The sequence below is a fragment of the Perca flavescens genome, chromosome 24 (assembly GCF_004354835.1).
Source record: "Perca flavescens isolate YP-PL-M2 chromosome 24, PFLA_1.0, whole genome shotgun sequence".
Lineage (NCBI taxonomy): Eukaryota > Metazoa > Chordata > Actinopteri > Perciformes > Percidae > Perca > Perca flavescens.
The window spans coordinates 13229309-13248950 of NC_041354.1; the positions used below are offsets into that span (position 1 = coordinate 13229309).

Consider the following 19642-nt stretch of genomic DNA (forward strand, 5'->3'; position numbering starts at 1 on the left):
TAAAAAGTAAGTAACATTACCTCTTGATTGTAAGCACTTAATACTTAATAATTGTTATTAATAATTGAACAATATGAGTAATTAATCATTACTTATTCAGGGAAGGTAAACTTTACTTAAAAAAAATTATTGTCAGACACAGGAGACATTTGATCATGTCAATTTCTTTTAATCAATGAAATGTTCAAAAAAATAAGTACAGGAGGTACAAAAAGAACCCTCTCCACTCTGCATATTCAACTAAAACAAGTTTCTTAAACTAAATATGTGGATTCCAGTTTGTTTGTTATACCAAACATGAACATCTTACATTTTTTTATATGTTTGAGGAACATATGCAGATATTTGCAAAGCCTTATGGGATTGTTGAAGATAACCAGTCAGTCTGTGCCTGAACAAAAAACAGCATTTTCCACATCTCAACACTGTGTCCCTTTGGTTAAATGAATTGACAGCCTAGTACCAGTCAGAATCACACTGAGTTCAGTCCTTGCTCAACCAATATGTATCTTTTGAATAACATTGATCCATGAGATGATATGCATTATTTGAATGTAGTGAATTTCAATGTGACACTGCTCTTTGGGAGATGAAATTGTCTGATTGCATTGTACAGTGAGCATTCTTCAGCACCAACAGTAAGTTCCCAGGAAACAGTCTGTGCCTGAATACGGTGACAAACAGTTCATCATTAGCTTACTTTTGAGGCTCTGGACCTCCTTGAGCAGCTTTGCTCTGTCAAGCACCAAAAGAGTTTCTGAAATACTTTAAGTATACTCAAGCTTCTTGGAATACTCAAGTTTTTTGAGCGTAGATCAATCCCATCAACATACCTTGGTTCGGTTTCCACACACGTTCAGCACTTTGTTTCCCTCCATCGCAATCAACACATGTTGTATGATCCTTGGCTGCAGGATTATGGATCACAAGCACCTTCATGGTTTAGTCCATGTTGTCCTCATTTTCATCCTCCATGTTAAAAAAAGAAACAAAAATATGCACTTTTAAGTTAAGGACAATAACAAGATACTATCCCAATACATTTAATGATCATGTTTTCTTGGTTAAGCCAAATCAACCCAAGTAGAGTTTGTTTTTAATAATCAGCACCTCAATACAATTCAGTGACAAATTAAAACTGTGACTTTATTGCCTATTTCTCACCTCAAATGTTTTTAAAACCCTATTTTAGTAACTGATTAGCAGTAATGTGAGAAAGTTTGCATAAAGTATGTTGGTTTAAAAACCTGCATTATTAATATAACCAATTTACATTATGATTTTAATTGTGGATAGACCTCCTGCCTCATTACAAACTAAACTGACATTAGAAGGGGTGGCATGTCTGTCCCATAATGGTGGCTGTGCCAAGTATCCACAGTTTCTATGTAATATATATATATATATATATATATGTATGTGTGTGTGTAATCGGAAATTAAACAATTGTATCAGGGCAACCCTATGTGTAACCATGTGATACCCTGAATTGATCGATAATTTAATAACATACCTAGCAATCTTGGATGAGATCTTCTTGATGTTCCCCAAGGTACTCAATGAGGCGACAAACAACTGCATCCCTTTTTCTCTCTCGACACATTGGGACTGTGAATAGATGCATTTAGTGATTAACTTATTTCTACAAATTCTTTACACTTATTAAAAAAATAAAATAATAATAAAATAATAAAATAATAAAATATATATATATATAAATATATATATATATATATATATATATACACACACACACACACACACACACACCTCATTTACAGTGTATTTGTGTATTGTAGTTAGCGTATGCATGTAACAGAGACCGTTAACAGTGACGGTTGTTGCACTGCCCTGACAGTTGAGTTCACCCTTTTTTATCCACCCCTATCTCAATTGTACTGTATATTAAATAAACGGATTTGGTAAAATGAAAGCTGAGTAAGCCAAACTTTATGTAGCTAAGGTTGGCCTAAAATATATTTTCTCAAAAGCAGGTAATGTTGGGGCTTATCAATACCATTAGGTAACCTTACTGTATCTATCCGGCTACCTAGCTAACGTTAGGTGAGATTACCTGTAATGTTAGCTAACAGTTAGCTTACATTTAGAGCCTACATGGTTCAGCCGTGAAAGCAATAACGTTACATTGTGACACTGTCAAATGCCACGACAGGTAACGTTAGCTAGTTTGAAGTAATGTAACTAACATTTCTTCCAACAATCTCCACATTGCTACGTTTTAGTAACATTAGAAGCTAACGTTAGCCTTTCAACTCTGGCATTAGCTAGCTAGCTGGCACTCGGTAGCTTGCTAACTTTTAATGACCGACTGCCATTGAGTAACTTGTAAGCCAAATATACACTCTAAACCAACCATTAAATAAGTTTATTACACACAGCAACCTGTTAAAAAGGAATCTTACCTTAGCTAAACCGAACAGCTTGACTCCAGTGTCCCGCCAGTGAAACAATAGATCTTGGCCAAGAACCAGCACTGACGCATGTTCACTTTGAACTGCAGACTTTTCATTTTGGGGTAGATTTTATTATATTTGTTTAGGCTGCAAATTTTACTGTTATAAAATATGTAATGTAGGTAGAATTTACCCATTATTGTATATTTGCTTACTGACTAATATTTTTGCAGTAAAATTTAAACAATTTGCATGTGTTGTATTTACTACCCTCCAAAATCCGTTTTTACAGTGCAGGGCGCATTGACGATGCATTGATATCTGATCACTCGGACCGCATTCAGAGGTGGTTTATGCCACATGTAGTCTATATCGACGGCATTTCATTCTGGAAATTCCACCGGATGTCCCTCGTTTCAGGCCGGATGTCCGTCACCTTCCTCTTTCATTGTGTTGGCATTTTAAACTCTGGTGGATTTATGAGGACTATAACGGCTCCTCAGATCTCTGCATGGTAAATCGAGACAGCTAGCTAGACTATCTGTCGAATTTTCTGTTGCACGACTAAAACAACCTTTGAACATACACGTTCCACCAAAACAAGTTCCTTCTTCTTCTTCTTCTTCTTTTGCAGAGGCACCGTTGCTCCGTCCAGCGCTTAGACAATTGCCACTGAGAGTGAATCGTGCGTTTCAGATGTTATTATTATACTGTCGGTGATCCTGAGTGGTGGTTTGTGATGGGGGGGGAATGTTTGTTTGCATAAAACCAATGTGATATTGTATAAGTAAGGGAACTTTAAGTCCACACAGATGTACACCTTTTGATTTGGGACAGTGTGTGTTGAATGTATTTCTGTTCAATTAAGGTTCCAGGAAAAAAAGCTTTAAGTTGATTTACTAAAATGATTATGTATATTAAATTTGTTATAGAATGTATAGATCATGGCCCGACGTAAAGGAGGGGGTAATTAAACCTTAGCAAAGTATGCTCTTTAAGGAGGGATCCTTAGGAGGGATTAGGTTTAAGGGTTGTAAGGGAATAGGGGGGCGCAGAGTGATAAATGTTTGTGTGTTTGAGCATGAAGGGATGTTTGAATGTGTGTCTTTCTTAGTTTTGTCTTATCAATTTATGTTGGGTTTGGTTGACAGTAGCTGGACGAGCACTATAAGGGAGATCCATTAGCTTAATACTCTATGGCTTATGAAAGTAATGTGCAAAACCTTCCGAATACAATACATATTGTGACCTGGAATGTAAACGGCTTAAAGGAAGGTACTATAAAGCATAAGGTCCTATACCATTTAGGGAAATTATCCTCTGACATTGTCTTTCTTCAGGAGCAGGACAGATAGAGTACCTTAAGAGACAATGACTAGGAGAAGCCTTTGAAGCAACACTTACATCTAGGAGCAGAGGGGTGGGCATTTTAATAGATATAAGGTTATCTTTCAAACTAATTTCACAACATCCAGATAAATATGGCAGGTACTTAGTAGTTAGGTGGGAATTGTTTGGAGAGATTTTTACTCTTATAAATGTCTATAAACCTCCTATATCTGATATGTCTTTTCTAAGCAAGATACAGACCGTCTTAGATAGTGCACCAACAGGGGTCATTATATTTGGGGGAGATTTGAATAATATCTTTAGTTCAAAGGACAGCTCAACAACAACCAGAAAGGTAAATCCACCAAATAAACTCCTTAATTTCTTATTTACTAATGACCTTCAGGATGTATGGAGGACCTGACACCCTAATATAACAGATTATACATATTTTTCACATGCGCAGAATAGCTATAGTCAAATTGATTATTTGTTTATTTCAGGGAGTGAATTAGATAGAGTCGTAACGAGTAAAATCAATGATGTTGCAATATCTGATCATGCTATGGTGACATGCGTGTTGTCACCAAAAGAAAACATAACGTCTCACAGGATCTGGAGAATGAATAGGAAATATCTAATGGATACTGACTTTCTGGAATACGTCAATAGCCATATAGACCTATTTATAGAAACAAATGTGAAAAGCGGGGATCCCCAGGACAGACCGGGTTTTAACATAGTTTGGGATACTTTTAAGGCCTATTTAAGAGGAGTTATGATCGGATATGTATCAAAAAAGAAAGCGGAATTTGAAAGGGAATTAGATAAAGTGAGAGAAGAGATAACATTCCTCCAGAGAGTACATAAGACTCAAATAAATAGCTGTAATTATAAAAAGTTATGGCCAATTTGACAATTTACGAGCGTGCGTCTCCAATGTCCGACTACAGTGAATGCAGCATAAGATGACGCCAGAGTGGAGAGAGCCTGTTTTGTTTGGAAAACTGAGTGGCGCGAAACGATTGAGCCAGGAGTCGCGATGAATGGAGACACAGGAGGAAAGAGGTCAAAACGGATTAACATCTATCAAGAAATGAAATTATAACGAAAGCCCAGTGCTAGCATAGTTGCAATGCTGATTTTGAGATGATAAAAATCAGGTTGAAGAACGTTATTTCGCCAACTATACAATGTTACTTAGGGTCTGACGTTAGTTCTGTGTAAAGTAGGCTACAAAGCTAATATTGATTCAACGTCTGTCAAGGAAAACATTGTTACTTTGAGCATTACAGAAATCAAGAGGAAAGGTAGCATATTCAGTTTTTGTCTCCAAAGAGAAAGGCGAGAGAAATAGAAAATGAACAAGTGAGCAAGGTAGACGGAGAAGATGAGGTGGAAGGAGAGAGAAAAGAGGTGGAAAGAGAGAGAAAATGGCGACAGAAACGTGACAGAGACAGAATACAAGGCCAAGGCGACCAGGGACAGGAGGAGGTGGGAGAAGACCACAGCGGTGAAGATATGGAGGGAGAGCATCACCAAGATGAGGAGGGAGAAAGCGAGAGACAAGAGAACGTGCAGGGCTCAGACAGTGAAAGGGAAAGCAGAGTGCCTGGGCCATCGCCAAAGATCTCCTGTCGAGCTGGTCCACATGGTATGGAAATTGTTGATACATAGTAGGCCTATACTAAGATATGAATAAGAACAACAAATGACAAAGCTTAAATATGAATAATTAGGGAAAGTTGTCAGTGTGAAAGTGAGATGAGTTTTTATATTTTGTATAGAATGTATTTTAGATCTATTGCTCAGAATAAATATAAAAAATAAAAAAAATATATAAATAAAACAAAAAATAAACAAATGAACCTAAAAATACTCTCCCAGGCTAAAATGTTAGTGTGTGTTAACACAGTCTGATGGTTATAACTAATCAATGACAGTTCCTAATTTTATACAAACGCTGCCTGCAACGCTGCCTCTCTGACACAGTCAGAAACAGTTTGCTTCCCCTCTCACACATCTGCCACTCATCACCTGTGTCTTACCTTAATGCCTTTCCTGTGATAATGCCCCTTACTTCTATCATACTTCTATATCTCCTATTAAGTGAGATCACATTGTACGGTATTACGCGTGTAACGCATGTGAGTTTGTAAATGGCAGCCTGTGCCCTTTTGTAGTGTGTACATACTATTTCTCATCACACTGTGATAACTGATTAAATTCAGTAAATATACGTCTAACATATGTTGCCACCCCTCAAAAATTCCTGCCCCCATCTTGCCACCCCATAAATATTTTTCTAGATCCGCCCCTGATTACACGATAAGACCCAGTTGTATAAGGATAACTTTCTTCCACTTTAAAGAGGTAAACTCAATAATTTCTTCGTTCATTTGGTCAAATAAAGCATATAGATTGAAAAGGAAACTTTTGTATCACTCAAGAGCAGAAGGGGGTCTAAATCTCCCTAACTTAGAGTTTTATCACGTAGCAGCTCCGTCATTATATTTATCACATAATAAATAAAACAAATGAAGATCCATGGATAGACATAGAAAACAATTAATTACATTCCTATGGGCAACATCAAATCAACACATTTTGTTGTTAATAGTACATTAAAGGCCTGGAAAAAAATAAAAATAAAAATTCTCCATCTAGAAATAGGGCTTCCCAGGCATATACCTATTTGGAGCAATCCATCAATAAATATACAGAACACGCAACTTTACTGGGAAACATGGATAAAAGGTGGAATCAAGCAGTTTTCAGATGTCACAAACGACGACACTGTTGCACCATTCAGTGAATTAAAAAGCAAATATAACCTAAAAGATACAGAATTATTTAGGTATATGCAACTGAAAAACTGGGTTTCTTGGAAAAGAACATACGCCCTGAAATGTCTCACATTTTAAGCCAAAGTAACAAAAAAGGAGGCTGATCGGCTCTATGTACAATTTACTGCTAACCATGGAAAGCAGTGATGCATTATTACAAAGTATATACAATAAATGGACAGAAGACCTAGGGGTTGACGTTAAAGAGAAATGGAAAGAAAGCTTGTCACTAACATACAAATTAACTACTAACGAAAATCTGCGTCTAACACAATTTAAGATAATGACAACAATATATTACACTAGAGATAAAATAAACACGTTTGATAACACATTATCAGATATATGTTTAAAATGTAATCTATATGGTGACTCCCTTATGCACGCCTTTTGGTACTGCAAAGGAATTAAGAAGACTTGGGAGAGTATAGAGATTTGGTTATCTAAGTATACTAACAGAAAAATCATATTCTCTCAAAAAACGTGTATTTTTCAAGATATAGAGGGAATAAGATATCCAACTAGTTGGCAGATACTTTTTTCCTCTCTTATCTTTAAAAAATTGTGTGATCTGTATTGAATGAGGACCAGCAATGTGCGGGTAAATGGGGACGGGGAGTGGGAGAGATGGGTGGATGGTAGGGTGGGTTGGTGGGGGTGGGTCGATATAATCAATAATAAGTATTGAGGGAATCATAGTATATAAAAAATAGAGATGAAATTCTGACGAAACTCTGATTTTGATGAAATTTTGAAATCTGTCTTTATTGATTTATTTTCTTTTTGTTTATTTTTTTATGTGTTGTTTCGCCTTTATTTGATGTATTTCCTGGAACCAAATTATATTGACCCACAGAAATGTATAAAAAAAAAAAAAAAAAGATCCTGAGTGGTCAAAGCAGCGACTGTAACAATTAAACAGTTTCGTTTTCTATATATTTTTTACAATAAAAGTCCTTCTGTTATTCAAAAGCTTTTATTGTGAAGCAGCGAACTCAGTAAATGTTGGGGGGTCATTAGCACTAATTTAACATTATTTAACACCCTATAAGCAAATATGTAACGTAAAATGAATCAGATATAAAAACTAAACTTTAAACCACAGACACAGACTATTAAAAACATATTTCTCGCCTGCATATTTCTTCCCCCCGTCAGCAGACTATATTTCGGCACACAGACAGAATATAGGCATATCTTTTTGATTAGTCATTGCACTAATGTAATGTATCTAATGTATGATTTATGTCAGAGGAAGACTGATATTTAAACACACAAACACACACACACACACACACACACACACACACACAAACACACACAAGTAGGTAAAAGTCCCACAAAGTAAAGGCAGGTCTCTAAAAGTCAAAGTAAAAACAGCGTGTCCACTGTGTCCACCTGGTCAGTTTTACTGGTCACTGCATACCTCCTGTTCTCTCTTTTTGGGGCCGTAGGTCAGCACACTTAAGGATGCCTAGGAAGCGATATACCTGAAGTAAGTAAATGCGTCTCTGCCTCACTCATCTTTCTGTTGGCTAGCTGTCGCGGGGTCTGGCGTGGATTATTTCTTGAATTTGAGTCACCACCATTTCCCCACTTTCTCTTTCCACTTACTTTCTTACTCCACCCTCTCCAATGCTGCCATTGCTGGGGAACTGTGTCAAAGCCCTGTAGGTTGTGGAGCTCGTCCTGCAGTTCATGGCACTGTTAGGCCCTCTCCCACACATGAGAGACACATACAAGGCCACCAGTAACCATGCATACTCTGTGTAAATCAGGGGTCTTCAACGTTTTTTAAACCAAGGACCCCTTAACAGAAAGAGAGACGGAGCAGGGACCCCCTTGTATAAAATGAAGTTGCATAATAAACTGGGCCCACAATAACATGTAGGTGGACTAAAGCCTTTATAAATACCTTTTTTGCATAGGCGTTAGCCAGGACCAGTCAGGATCACTTTACTGGCTGTGTCTCAATTGTTTTTGCAAGTAACCAACTCGGGTACTCTAGCCAATGTGAGTACACAAATGTTGATAAATTAGCCTGAAGCTAATGCTTACCGGTTCAGGAGGAAATTAGTCAACTCTGCGTTCTTTTGGGTTCAAAGCTGTCTCCATCTTTCAAATACATCTCCAACATTTACCCGGGGTTTGTTATGTCCTCTGGTCACGCAACTGTTAGAAACATGCCGTTTCTTTTAGGTCAGGTAGAATCTATCTCCGTTGATTCTGTTCATTTGTTTGCTGCTTTCATGGCTGTACTAACGTTACAGCTGTACTGCGCTGGGTTTAAGTTTTTACATGTATATCTGGCAACCTGGCCTGGCTGTCAACTGGGCATTTGATAACTACACACAGGCCAAAACACAGAAATTCCGTCACAGAACGAAAATTTTAAAAGGAGAAAATACTGGTATTAGCATTATTATCAGAAAAGATTGTATTTCAACTTAGCATGTTTCCTTAATATCTGATTAGGGCTGAACGATTTTTGAAAATAATCTAATTGCGATTTTTCCCCAAATATTGCGATAGCGATTTAATATGCGATTCATTTTTTATTTTTTTTTTAAAGTTCTATTTATTGGTATTTAACAGACGTTACACAACAAAAACATGTCCCACCCCCACCCATACCCTAACATCCTCTTGTGGTTACAAAAAGGGATAAGATAGATTAAAAACCATTAAACAAATAGACAAACAGTATACAGTACACCATATCCAAAAGAAAGAAAAGGGAAGAAAGAAAAATCAAGCATAAAAATAAAATGAGTAAATAAAAAGAAAGAATAAGAAAAAAAAAGAAGAGCCACACCTAAAGTCATCATCCTGTCACAGATACAGAAGACCACACTGAACCAGCAGTGTAATTTCTAAGGTGGGATTCACAAGTGGGATCGACGTTAGGATATATTCTCGCTAATTTAGTTTTACAAAGGTGGGAGCGATGAACTATTTTGAACTGAATGAGACCGTGTCTACAGCATGGGGATGATTTATGTACTTGTTTTAATATTGCCTCCCACATATCTTCAGAGAGAGGGCTGCCAAAGTCTTGTTCCCAAAGGGTTCTCAAATTATCCAAAGGTTGCCCGTCCGGGTGGTTTAATAAAGAGTATATCTGAGAAATAGAGCCTTTCTGATTAGGATTCAAAGACAGAATTTGATCTAAGATGGTGGAGGGTGGTTTGTTGGGGAAGGGGGGATAGCCCTTCCTAACAAAGTCTCTGATCTGTAAGTAGCGAAAGAAGTTGGTGGAGGTCAGAGCAAATTTTTCCGCAACGCTTTGGCCTTTGAGAACTGTTCTACAAGTGCGCGGTGGCTTACCGCCCCAAATGAAGTTAGAAAAATGCTTATCCAGTTGAGAGAACACCCTCATGTGATAAAAATGGGGATTTTCTGAAAAAAGTACAGGAATCGAGGCACAATATTCATTTTTATCAGGTTAATACGGCCGGCCACAGACAAAGGCAGGCTTTTTCATTTCTCAATTAGGGGGGCAAAATTGAGCTTAAATAATTGTTGTATAGAGCGTGAGACGGTAATGCCTAAATATCTAAAATGTGAACCAACTGTCCTGAAAGGGAATACGGAAGATGGAATGCTAAGAGCTGGGGAATTGATTGGGAAAAGTTTTTTCCAGGTTGAGTTTGTAGCCCGACAGTTTTCCAAATTGTCCCAGGATAGCTAGAATGGGGGGTATAGAGATATTGGGATTAGATAGAAATAGAAGAAGGTCGTCCGCGTATAGCGATACTTTATGGGTAATACCCCCTCTGCGTATTCCTTCAAAAGCTGAGCACTGACGAAGAGAGATAGCCAGGACCTCAATAACAATGTTGAAGAGTAGCAGGGACAGTGGGCACCCCTGTCTAGTTCCTCTGAAAAGAGAAAAATAGGCAGAAGAGTCCTCATTGGTACGGACAGAGGCTAGCGGCGACAAATACAATAACTTAACCCATGAAATAAAGTTAGCACCAAATCCAAACCTATGTAAAATCCCAAACAAAAAATCCCATTCCACCCGATCAAACGCCTTCTCAGCGTCTAAGGAAAGCACAAGTTCAGGCACATCCGTCTCAGACCTGGAATAAATAACATCAAAGAGCCGACGAGTGTTGGAGAAAGAATGCCTGCCCTGCATGAATCCAGATTGATCGGGTAAAACAAGGAGTGGGAGGGCCCTCTCAAGACGCCTAGCCAGACATTTTGCGAGGATCTTGCAATCGACACATAGCAATGAGATAGGTCGATATGAACCAGGTAGAGTAAGGTCTTTACCATCCTTTGGTATCAAACAAATGGAAGCCTGTCTCAAAGTCTGCGGAAGATGGCCTAAAGATAGGGCTTCATTGTACATGGCAAGGAGTAAGGGCGACAGGACGGTCAAATCATGCCCTGGAGATTTCCCAGATTGCATACTTTTAATTGCCTCTTGAATCTTCAGCAGCGTAAGCGGATGATCAAGCTCAGCTCTCACTTCACTGTTCAAAGAGGGAAGAATCAGGGATTGAAAAAACTGTTTGACTTCTGCAGGGCTGGGATTGCACTCAGAAGTGTATAGGTTTTTATAAAAGTCAGCAAATGTATCATTAATTTGTTCGTGGTTGGAGGTTACAGTACCTAAGGATGTTCTAATCTGAGTTATTCGCCGGGTTGCAAACGATTGTCGGGCCTGATGGGCCAAAAAACCTGCCTGCCTTGTCCCCATACTCAAATATGGAGTAACGTGCCCTGAGGAACTGCTGCTGAGCCTGCGCTGTTGACACCAAATCAAATTCTGTTTTGAGACTGAGTCGCTGCTGGTAAATTTCTGGAGTGGGAGAGGCCACATACTCAGCATCCAGCTTGGCAATGGCCTCAGAAAGCTCCTTAATTTTAGCCAGATGTCTCTTTTTGTTCTGCGCTGAATAACTAATGATTTGCCCTCTTAAGTAGGCCTTTAAAGTTTCCCAAAAGGTACTGTGTGAGACAGTGGGTGACGCATTGGTTTCGACAAAAAACATGATCTGAGTCTCAATAAATTTTACAAAATCAGCCTCTGAAAGGAGGAGGGGGTTAAGGCGCCAAGATCTGGGTGGGGTAGGACTGTCAGGAAAAGCCAAATAGAAAGTGAAAGGGGCATGGTCCGAAATTATTATACCATGATACACTGGTCGGCTGATGAGAGGAATACATTTAGTATCAAGAAGAAAGAAGTCAATACGGGAATAGGTACGGGAGAGAAGAATGAGAAGGCTTTCATAGTTGGGTAATTTAAGCGTGGTCGAAAAGGCTGTATTGCTCAATGAAACTATTAATAGAGGTTGCCATTTTGGATAGGGGAACAAGTCTGGGTGAGGAGCGGTCCAACTCAGGCTTAACAACACAATTGAAGTCTCCACCGATTATCAGGGCATGGTCGTCAACGTTCGGGAGCGAGGCAAAAAAGTTATTAATAAAGTTATTATCATCCCAATTGGGAGCATAAACACAGGCAAGAACAACCCGCCTATTCAGGAGCTGGCCCGAAACAATAATTAATCTGCCATTTGTGTCAACAACTACTCTGTTGGCTTTGAAAGGGAAATTTTTATGAATAAAAATCGCAGCGCATCTGGCTTTCGTGTTGAATTTAGAATGAAAAATATTTCCAACCCAGCCTCTTCGCATCCTAGCTATATCCGTCGTACGTAAGTGCGTCTCCTGAACGAAGGCTATATCAGTTTGGAGAAAAGCAAGATGGGCTAGGACCCTAGTCCTTTTGATGGGATTATTCAGGCCCTTCACATTCCATGTGGTAAACTGAATTTTCCTGTCCCAAGTACTACTCATAAAAGGAGACAATAAAAAGAGGTACAAACAAATAACATTATGCAAAAAAGCTCTCGGCACCAAAGATCTCAACTAAGAAGGCCTCCATAAATGCGGTGGGTTGGCTCCCTTCAGCCTTCTCGGGGATTCCTACCACACGGATATTTTGCCGGCGGGACCCGGTTCTCCAAATCATCCAGCTGGGACTGCAGCGCCTCATACTGAGGGCTAGATTTACTAACACTGGCGCAGTTTGCGCTGCGTCTGTTTATGCGAGTTCGGTAATAGTGCACGCTATGCTTCCACATTTTGCGTAGTATTTATCAACAGTGACACCCATCAGGCAATCAGTGCCTTTCTCCGCCCACTATACCGTAAATTGCGCTGTATCGAAGCGGTACTTGTGCTATGATACGGCTGAGTGCAGACTGCGATATTCCCACTGCTGATGCTATGGCTGTTTGAAATGATCCTGCTGCCAATATTTGTAATGTAGCGAGGAGTTTAACAACTGCTGGAATGGAATGTGAACGCTGAGTGGGTGATTCAATGTCATCTTTGATTTCTTCCAGTAACTCTAATATTGCATGGCTGCTTGATCTGTAACGCTAAATGATGTTGTGTTCACTGACAAAGTGTGATTCTTGTGTTAAAAATATTTTCAGCCTCGCCTATGTCTTCGTGTTGCTCAAATTACTGTTGCCATTTCACCAGCGGCATAAAGGTCTACGAGGAAACTCGATTGCGGCTGGCTTAAACCTGCTTTTAAGAGGCGGAGAATTTCCCCCGCAGAATAGAGACGCGCTCTTACTGACAGTCTTTGTAAATACCACGGAATATATAATTAGGCGCACTTTGCGCTTATCCTCCCACCTTTTTGGGTGGAACTCCCACTTTCCCCACGACCCTCCCACGAACGCATATTGAAAGCGCAACTTGTCTCTTCTCGCTCATGTGGCAGACAATCTGCGGTTTTACCCAAGTGCGCCCTGTTTGTAAATAGCCCGCATCGGTTACGTCCGTCTTTGCGACCAAATAGCGCCTGGAAACAGGCGCAAACGGCTTGATAAATCTAGCCCTGAGTCTTTAGCGTGGAGTAGTCAGATTCCAGTTGACCAACTTTTCCGTCAACAGTGGATAGGCCGTCTTCTATATCCTGAATTCTCTGACTGTTGGAAGAGACAGCAGCATTCAAGGCAGTCACCGAGTTGCGCAGCTCCGCCAGGATTTCTTCCTTCATTGATGCGACATCAGAGCGGATGTCACCCAGGAGGCTCCTCAGGTGATCACCGTGCCCGACAGCGCCGTCGTTAGCATCAGTGCTGTTGCTGCTAGCTTTGGCTAGCGCCGGTGCGGCGTGCGACGAAGTTTTGTTGGTTCTGGTAGCTGGTTTTGCGCTCATTTTGTTAATGGATGAGGCCAAAAAGTTACACTCAAGCGACTTAGTGGTCTATCTGAACGTCTGAACGAATGCGGAGGAGAGGAGATGAGATAACACTTCCTCACGTCGCCATGACACCGGAAGTCATATGCGATTCATTTTTAAGCTCTCTGTCTTCTGTATTATTCAACAAAGACCAACAATAAATCATTATATCGTATGAACAACATACGATTAGATAGATTACAGGGCTTGACATTAACTTTTTGAGGCACTTGTCCTTTGGACAAGTAAATTTACGTTTCACTTGTCCATCCATAAAAGTCACTTGTCCGGGTAAAGATTCAGCATTTTATAAAAAAAATTGTGTTTTGCTAATGCAGAATTTGAACAAACCATTGAAAGCATCCAAACACTATCAACATTAATACAATTCTGTTGAAACAGTAGAAACAAACGTGCCCCAACAATAGATTTCCCCTTCAACAAGAAAAAAGGATCTCCAGACTCCATAATACAAAGTAATATGTTACACGCCGGTGTGCAGAAGTTAATATATTGAGATTCTAATTCAATATTTGAAAGTTTGTCATTACTTTCAGATTCCTAGTCAATATTCTAAGTTACTTAGTCAATATATTGAGATACTAAGTCGATACTTTGAGATATTGAGTCAATATATTGAGATTGTAAGTCAATATTTTAAATGTTCTTATTGGTTTGAGATTCTTTGTCAATATTCTGAGTTACTAAGTCAATATATTGAGATACTAAGTCAATATTTTGAGTTAAATCAATATAGTGAGATATTAAGTCAATATATTGAGATACTAAGTCAATATTTTGAGATAAGTCAATATATTTAGATACTAAGTCAATATTTTGAGATAAATCAATATATTGAGATACTGAACAATATAGTGAAATATTAAGTCAATATTGAAATACTAAGTCAATATTTTGAGATAAATTAATATATTGAGATACTAAGCCAATATATTGAGATTCTAAGTCAATATTTGACATTTTCTCATTATTTTGAGATTCTTAGTTTATATTCTGAGATACTAAATCAATATTTTGACCAGAGGTAGTGGTGACTTGAACTTCTACTATATCTAAAATAATTTTGTAGACATAACAATGGAATTTACCACTAAATGTTGGTGTTAACTTTTTTTATACAATTTCACAAATTTCTACCCGGCAGAGGCTGATTTACCGAAAGGATCCTTTTAAAAAGGTGTAGCTACTTTACAGTTGATTATTACCTGATATTTAATCTGCATATTGTTTTTATTATTTTTGTTCAAAAAGGAGCAAAAAAAAACAACATTATAGAACGGCTTGTTTATTGCTAAGGAAAAATTAAATGATTTATTAAAAATGTAACAACAATAACTTATAAAAAGGCGAATTTCCATTGAACGCAACATCTGTGTTTTTCCGACAACAGCAGCGGCACACTGTCATATGTTCCTCTCCAGTGAAATACAGACACACTTTTACACAGTTTAGCTTTCAGCATTTTAGCTGTTTACTCCAGCTGCTAGCTAACAAAAGGCTAACGTTACTTGCTGTTGAGTGTAGTGTTAACTAGCGTAACATGCGGCGATGTTTAGGTTGCCTCTAACGTCCGTTTTCGGAGCATCCGAGAGAAGCGCAGGCATTTCAGTGGCACCGCGTTGCAATTCGGTCCGGTAGATAAGATAACGGTCGTTAAGGCACCGGTGCCGTATTAGCACCGGGTCTCTCCTTTTCTGTCAACGATGTGGCGAGGAGGTAACGTTAAGGCGGAGTTAGTTAGCAAGCTAACGTTAGCTAACTAACACCGGCAGGTTCACCGTGCTTTCATGCTGCATTGCTTACAGAGAACGAGCTGAACAGCGGGCTGGGTCTAACGTTAGCGGTCCGCTGACCGGGATTGCGGGGAAAGAAATTATCGTTTCAAATCGGTAACATAGACGTAATGAGTGGCACATGACGTGAACTAAAATGGCATTTGTTTGAGTTTTAACTTGTCCAGTGGGACAAGTAAATTTCTCTTCCACTTGCCCTACAAAAAATCCACTTGTCCCGGACAAGCGGACAAGCCTTAATGTCGAGCCCTGGATTAAACAAACTGTTCTTTCCTGGAGGCCATGCCTGTATGTGATGATGAAATTAGGTGATGCATGAATTTATATGAATGACATCTTTTATTTAACTACTTCAATCACAGTAGTATATTGAGCACTGACCAAGCTTGGTGTAAACATTCATATGAAAGTCAGAAACAAATCACATAAACTAAAGTGCAGATTGCAGAAATATAAAAACAAATATGTGGCTTTATTATTTATTATTTACTGTAATAAACATATGTAAACATGTGGTTTGCACTTAACACTGTCTTTGAACTTTACTATACAGTTAAATAAGTAAAAAAACATAATATATATATATATACACACACACACACAACGGTGTATTTTTTTTACAGCGCACAGAGAGGAGCTGCCTCCAGCCCCTCCCTCTCGTGAAGTTGCGTGCCGTGTGCATGACAGCGTCAACGTACTTGCTCAGAGAGGTTATCGTTACATTAGTTGCTGGTGTTCTTCTTGTTCTTGTTTTATTAACTATACTAATAAAACAGTTAGCCTATCATCAGTGGGGATTTATATTTGCTAATAATATGTTGAATTGATGTTCAGACATTTTAATTTTCGAAAAAACTAGAAATTAACAATAATTTGGAGGCCCCCCTGCAGTGCCTCTGAGGACCCCCTAGGGGCCCCAGACCCCCTGTTTAAGATATCTGGTGTAGATTTATGACAAAAATGTGATTGCCAGACTACATATGATTGAGAAAGAGCAATCCTTTATCATTGTAGTATTACAGTCTGTTGAATTAGTTAGCAGCTGGCAGTCTGTGCAAAATCCACAGCATGTGCATCTGTGCATTTTCTAAAATGTTATCAGTGATTACAACTGGGGTGTGTGTTTGGAAATGAGGAATGGGAGGAAATGAAGGAAGATTGTTTGAGAAGAAGAGTTCTGATAAGGGGTGAGAAGGGCAAATAGTGGAAAAATGTAGAAAGGGAGAGCATGAATTCCTCCTCGTATTTACATTACTGTAACCACCTGGCTGAATACAGCAATGAAGTGTGTGTGTGTGTGTCTGTCTAGCCAGCCGAATTGAGCCATGGAAAGAGATAAAACCGTGAATAGCTTAACAGTTGCCTGTGCGTGTGTGTGCTGGCAGAAGCCGTGATTGTATTGACAGCTAGCCTTAAGCAGCACTGAGGCCCTTGATAAATCACCTGGCCCCTCATCATGTGAGAGACTGTTTATGTGACATCACAGACTCCCATTAAATCCCCCCAAGCCCTGGTTCTGTGTGTGTGTCTTTGTATGTAATTGACAAATGGGGTTGCGATAGGGTTAAAAGGAAGGATAATTAGAGGAGTAAAGCGAAAAAATAAAGCCTGGTGGGGACAGGGTGAGAAATATACCATATTCCAACTGCTTGATCATCTTTTGAAGTAACAACCTGCAACAAATGCCATTTGGCCTCTCTCTAATACAGCACAATAATATAATGAGAGCATGTACTTTCTCAACATAGACAGTGAAAATAAGAGCATCCTTTTCTGAAAAGTGAAGCCAATGCTGTAGTGCCTTAAACCTGCATTCTATCTAATATACAGTAGGGGGCGACTCCACTGGTTGCAAAAAGAAGCTGGCTTGCATAGAAGTCTATGAGAAAATGACTCTACGTTTCACTTGATGTATTACCTCAGTAAACATTTTCATGATGAGTATACTGTATGGTTAGCCTAGAAATCTAGATGCACCCTAGCGGCAGCAAATGTAATTTGCAGCCAGTGTCAAGCAACTCTCTGTTGGCTTGCGAGCTGGAAAAACCAAATTCTGGTCAGGCCAATCACATCGTGTATAGAGTCGGTGGGCGGGCTTAACATAAGGTTGGCAGAGTTGCGACGGTTCCGCATGAATTCCCTGCTACTTGAAAACAAAGAAGATGGCTGCTGGCGAACAGCAGCCCTGCCAATGGTGAGTTCCAAGACCCAACATCTTGATGTGGGTCTGGCTTGTCAGGCTACTGTATGGTCTCAATCGTTAGTATTCTCAATTAACATAAAGAACATGAACATGTACTTAGAAATTACTTTAGGAAAACAATGTTCAAGCAATTTAAAATTGTCCTCATGTTTTCAACAAACAGCTAAACAGCATCTCTATATGAATTGATAGAGGCGTGTGTCACAGCCCTTCACACCAGCCTTGTTTAGTCCAGCTGAACCGGACCCTGTAGCTTTTACCGCCTTGTTGCGGTTCATTTCGGTTGGTGTGAATGCCGGACTTGAACTCTGGTGTGGACCAAACAAACGTTCTTTGGTCCACCTCGATAAGGGTGGTCTCGAACCGCTGTCAAGTTGGAGTTGTTCATTTCTGGTGTGAAGACCATTCGAACCAATCACAGGAAGTGTAAAATTTGATGTCATGTCTTTGGTATTACATTACGTATTACGCGCTGTGCATATGAACGTCTCGTCCGGTCCTCGCAGCCCTCTAACGTCTGCTGATATGTGCTCCAGATCAACACCAACATGAACAGAACATGACATTGCTCCATGATGTACGATATTCAGGAAGATATTGGCAGGGGTTTGTTGTCTTTTTCCTGCTAACTCTATTTCAATCAGGAGAGACTTTGTTGCAGATATGCAAGATTTATTTGTAAGTTACATATGAAAAATAGGAATTGTACATAGTCTTTGGAGATTAGACTCCTTCGTATAAAATGTAGATATATTTTAAAGGGTTTAGGAAAACCCGAACATATCCCAGATGGAGTCTAGACACTGGTGGTGGTGGTGAAAGGGGCACGAAGACCATAAGTAAGGAGTCGAAGGGAGTGGTCAGCCGGAAGAAAACCGAGAGTGAAGATGCCTGGAGGTGGAAGGGGAGGGGCCTATATATATTTCTAATTAAAACCTAAGCCATGCTTTTATTTGTGCACTTCTTCAGCTGCACCTGATATTCTTATTGCAGCATTTTAGTTGAAATGACAACTGACAGCCGCAGAGGAGAGAACAGATTTAAAACATGGATCATGCTGTGATTGGCTTGTGAAATACGAGGCCGAATCTGATTGGTTTAACTGAAAATCGACTATCTCGAAAACAGCTGATCAGTTTAGGAGAAAAGTGATAAAGTCTCCCTGAAAGAATTTACGCTGAGCTACATGATAATCGAACAACATTTCCACCAGACGACTTTTGTTTACAATTTCTGGACCATTTGAGTTTTGACTTTGTGAATGCAAACTAGAAACACAAACCAGTGGGAAAATCGAAACAAGGCATCATCCTCATAATTGGTTAGATTCCATTAGGTGTGAACCCACCCTCAGGGTTGATAGGACATTCTATGTTAGCATAACTCTGTTGAATCTCTACAAAAAGTCTTGTTGCATTAAATGTTAACTGTTCATGTTTGCATTGTAACCATGGACAACAACCACAAGCATTTCAAAGATAAAAAAAAGTCTCAATTTAGAGTTATAAGCAGTGACATTTTTGAATGATTTCTAAAACAAATCATTTAAATGCAACAGATATCGGACAAGGTTTGGCTGATTCATCAGTATGTGTATTACATTTGTGTGTTCCAGTTTGACTGTTTAATGACGTATAAGGTTAATAGGAAATACAAGTAAAAAGATGCAGAAAGACCACAGCAATGATGACTTCACACCATCATCCTTTGCCTTTAACTGCATTGGGAACACTTAACTGTGGATGTTAATTTAGACCGTTTTGACAGTTTCACCCTTATAAACTGTCTCCATGAACACACAGTGATGGGCTAATGGG

At 39.2% G+C, this 19642-nt stretch overlaps 1 protein-coding gene and 1 long non-coding RNA gene across 3 annotated transcripts in view; one reads left to right on the plus strand and one right to left on the minus strand.

Annotated features, from left to right (window-relative positions):
* dmd (dystrophin) overlaps positions 1-19642 on the plus strand; it is a 416019-nt gene that overhangs the window by 49785 nt on the left and 346592 nt on the right. The window contains exon 1 of one of the 2 annotated variants that reach the window (XM_028571815.1): positions 4818-5397. The exons of the other annotated variant lie outside the window; for it this stretch is intronic. Coding sequence (XP_028427616.1) covers positions 5265-5397 — 133 coding nt within the window. The 5' untranslated portion in view covers positions 4818-5264. Of the gene's footprint in view, positions 1-4817; positions 5398-19642 lie in introns of those variants that run through there. 2 annotated transcript variants of the gene reach the window in all.
* Positions 330-2504, minus strand: LOC114550875 (uncharacterized). Its single transcript, XR_003691767.1, has 4 exons — positions 2424-2504; positions 1514-1608; positions 834-969; positions 330-664 (listed from the first exon to the last, which is right to left on the minus strand). It is a non-coding gene; the product is annotated as an uncharacterized LOC114550875 (long non-coding RNA).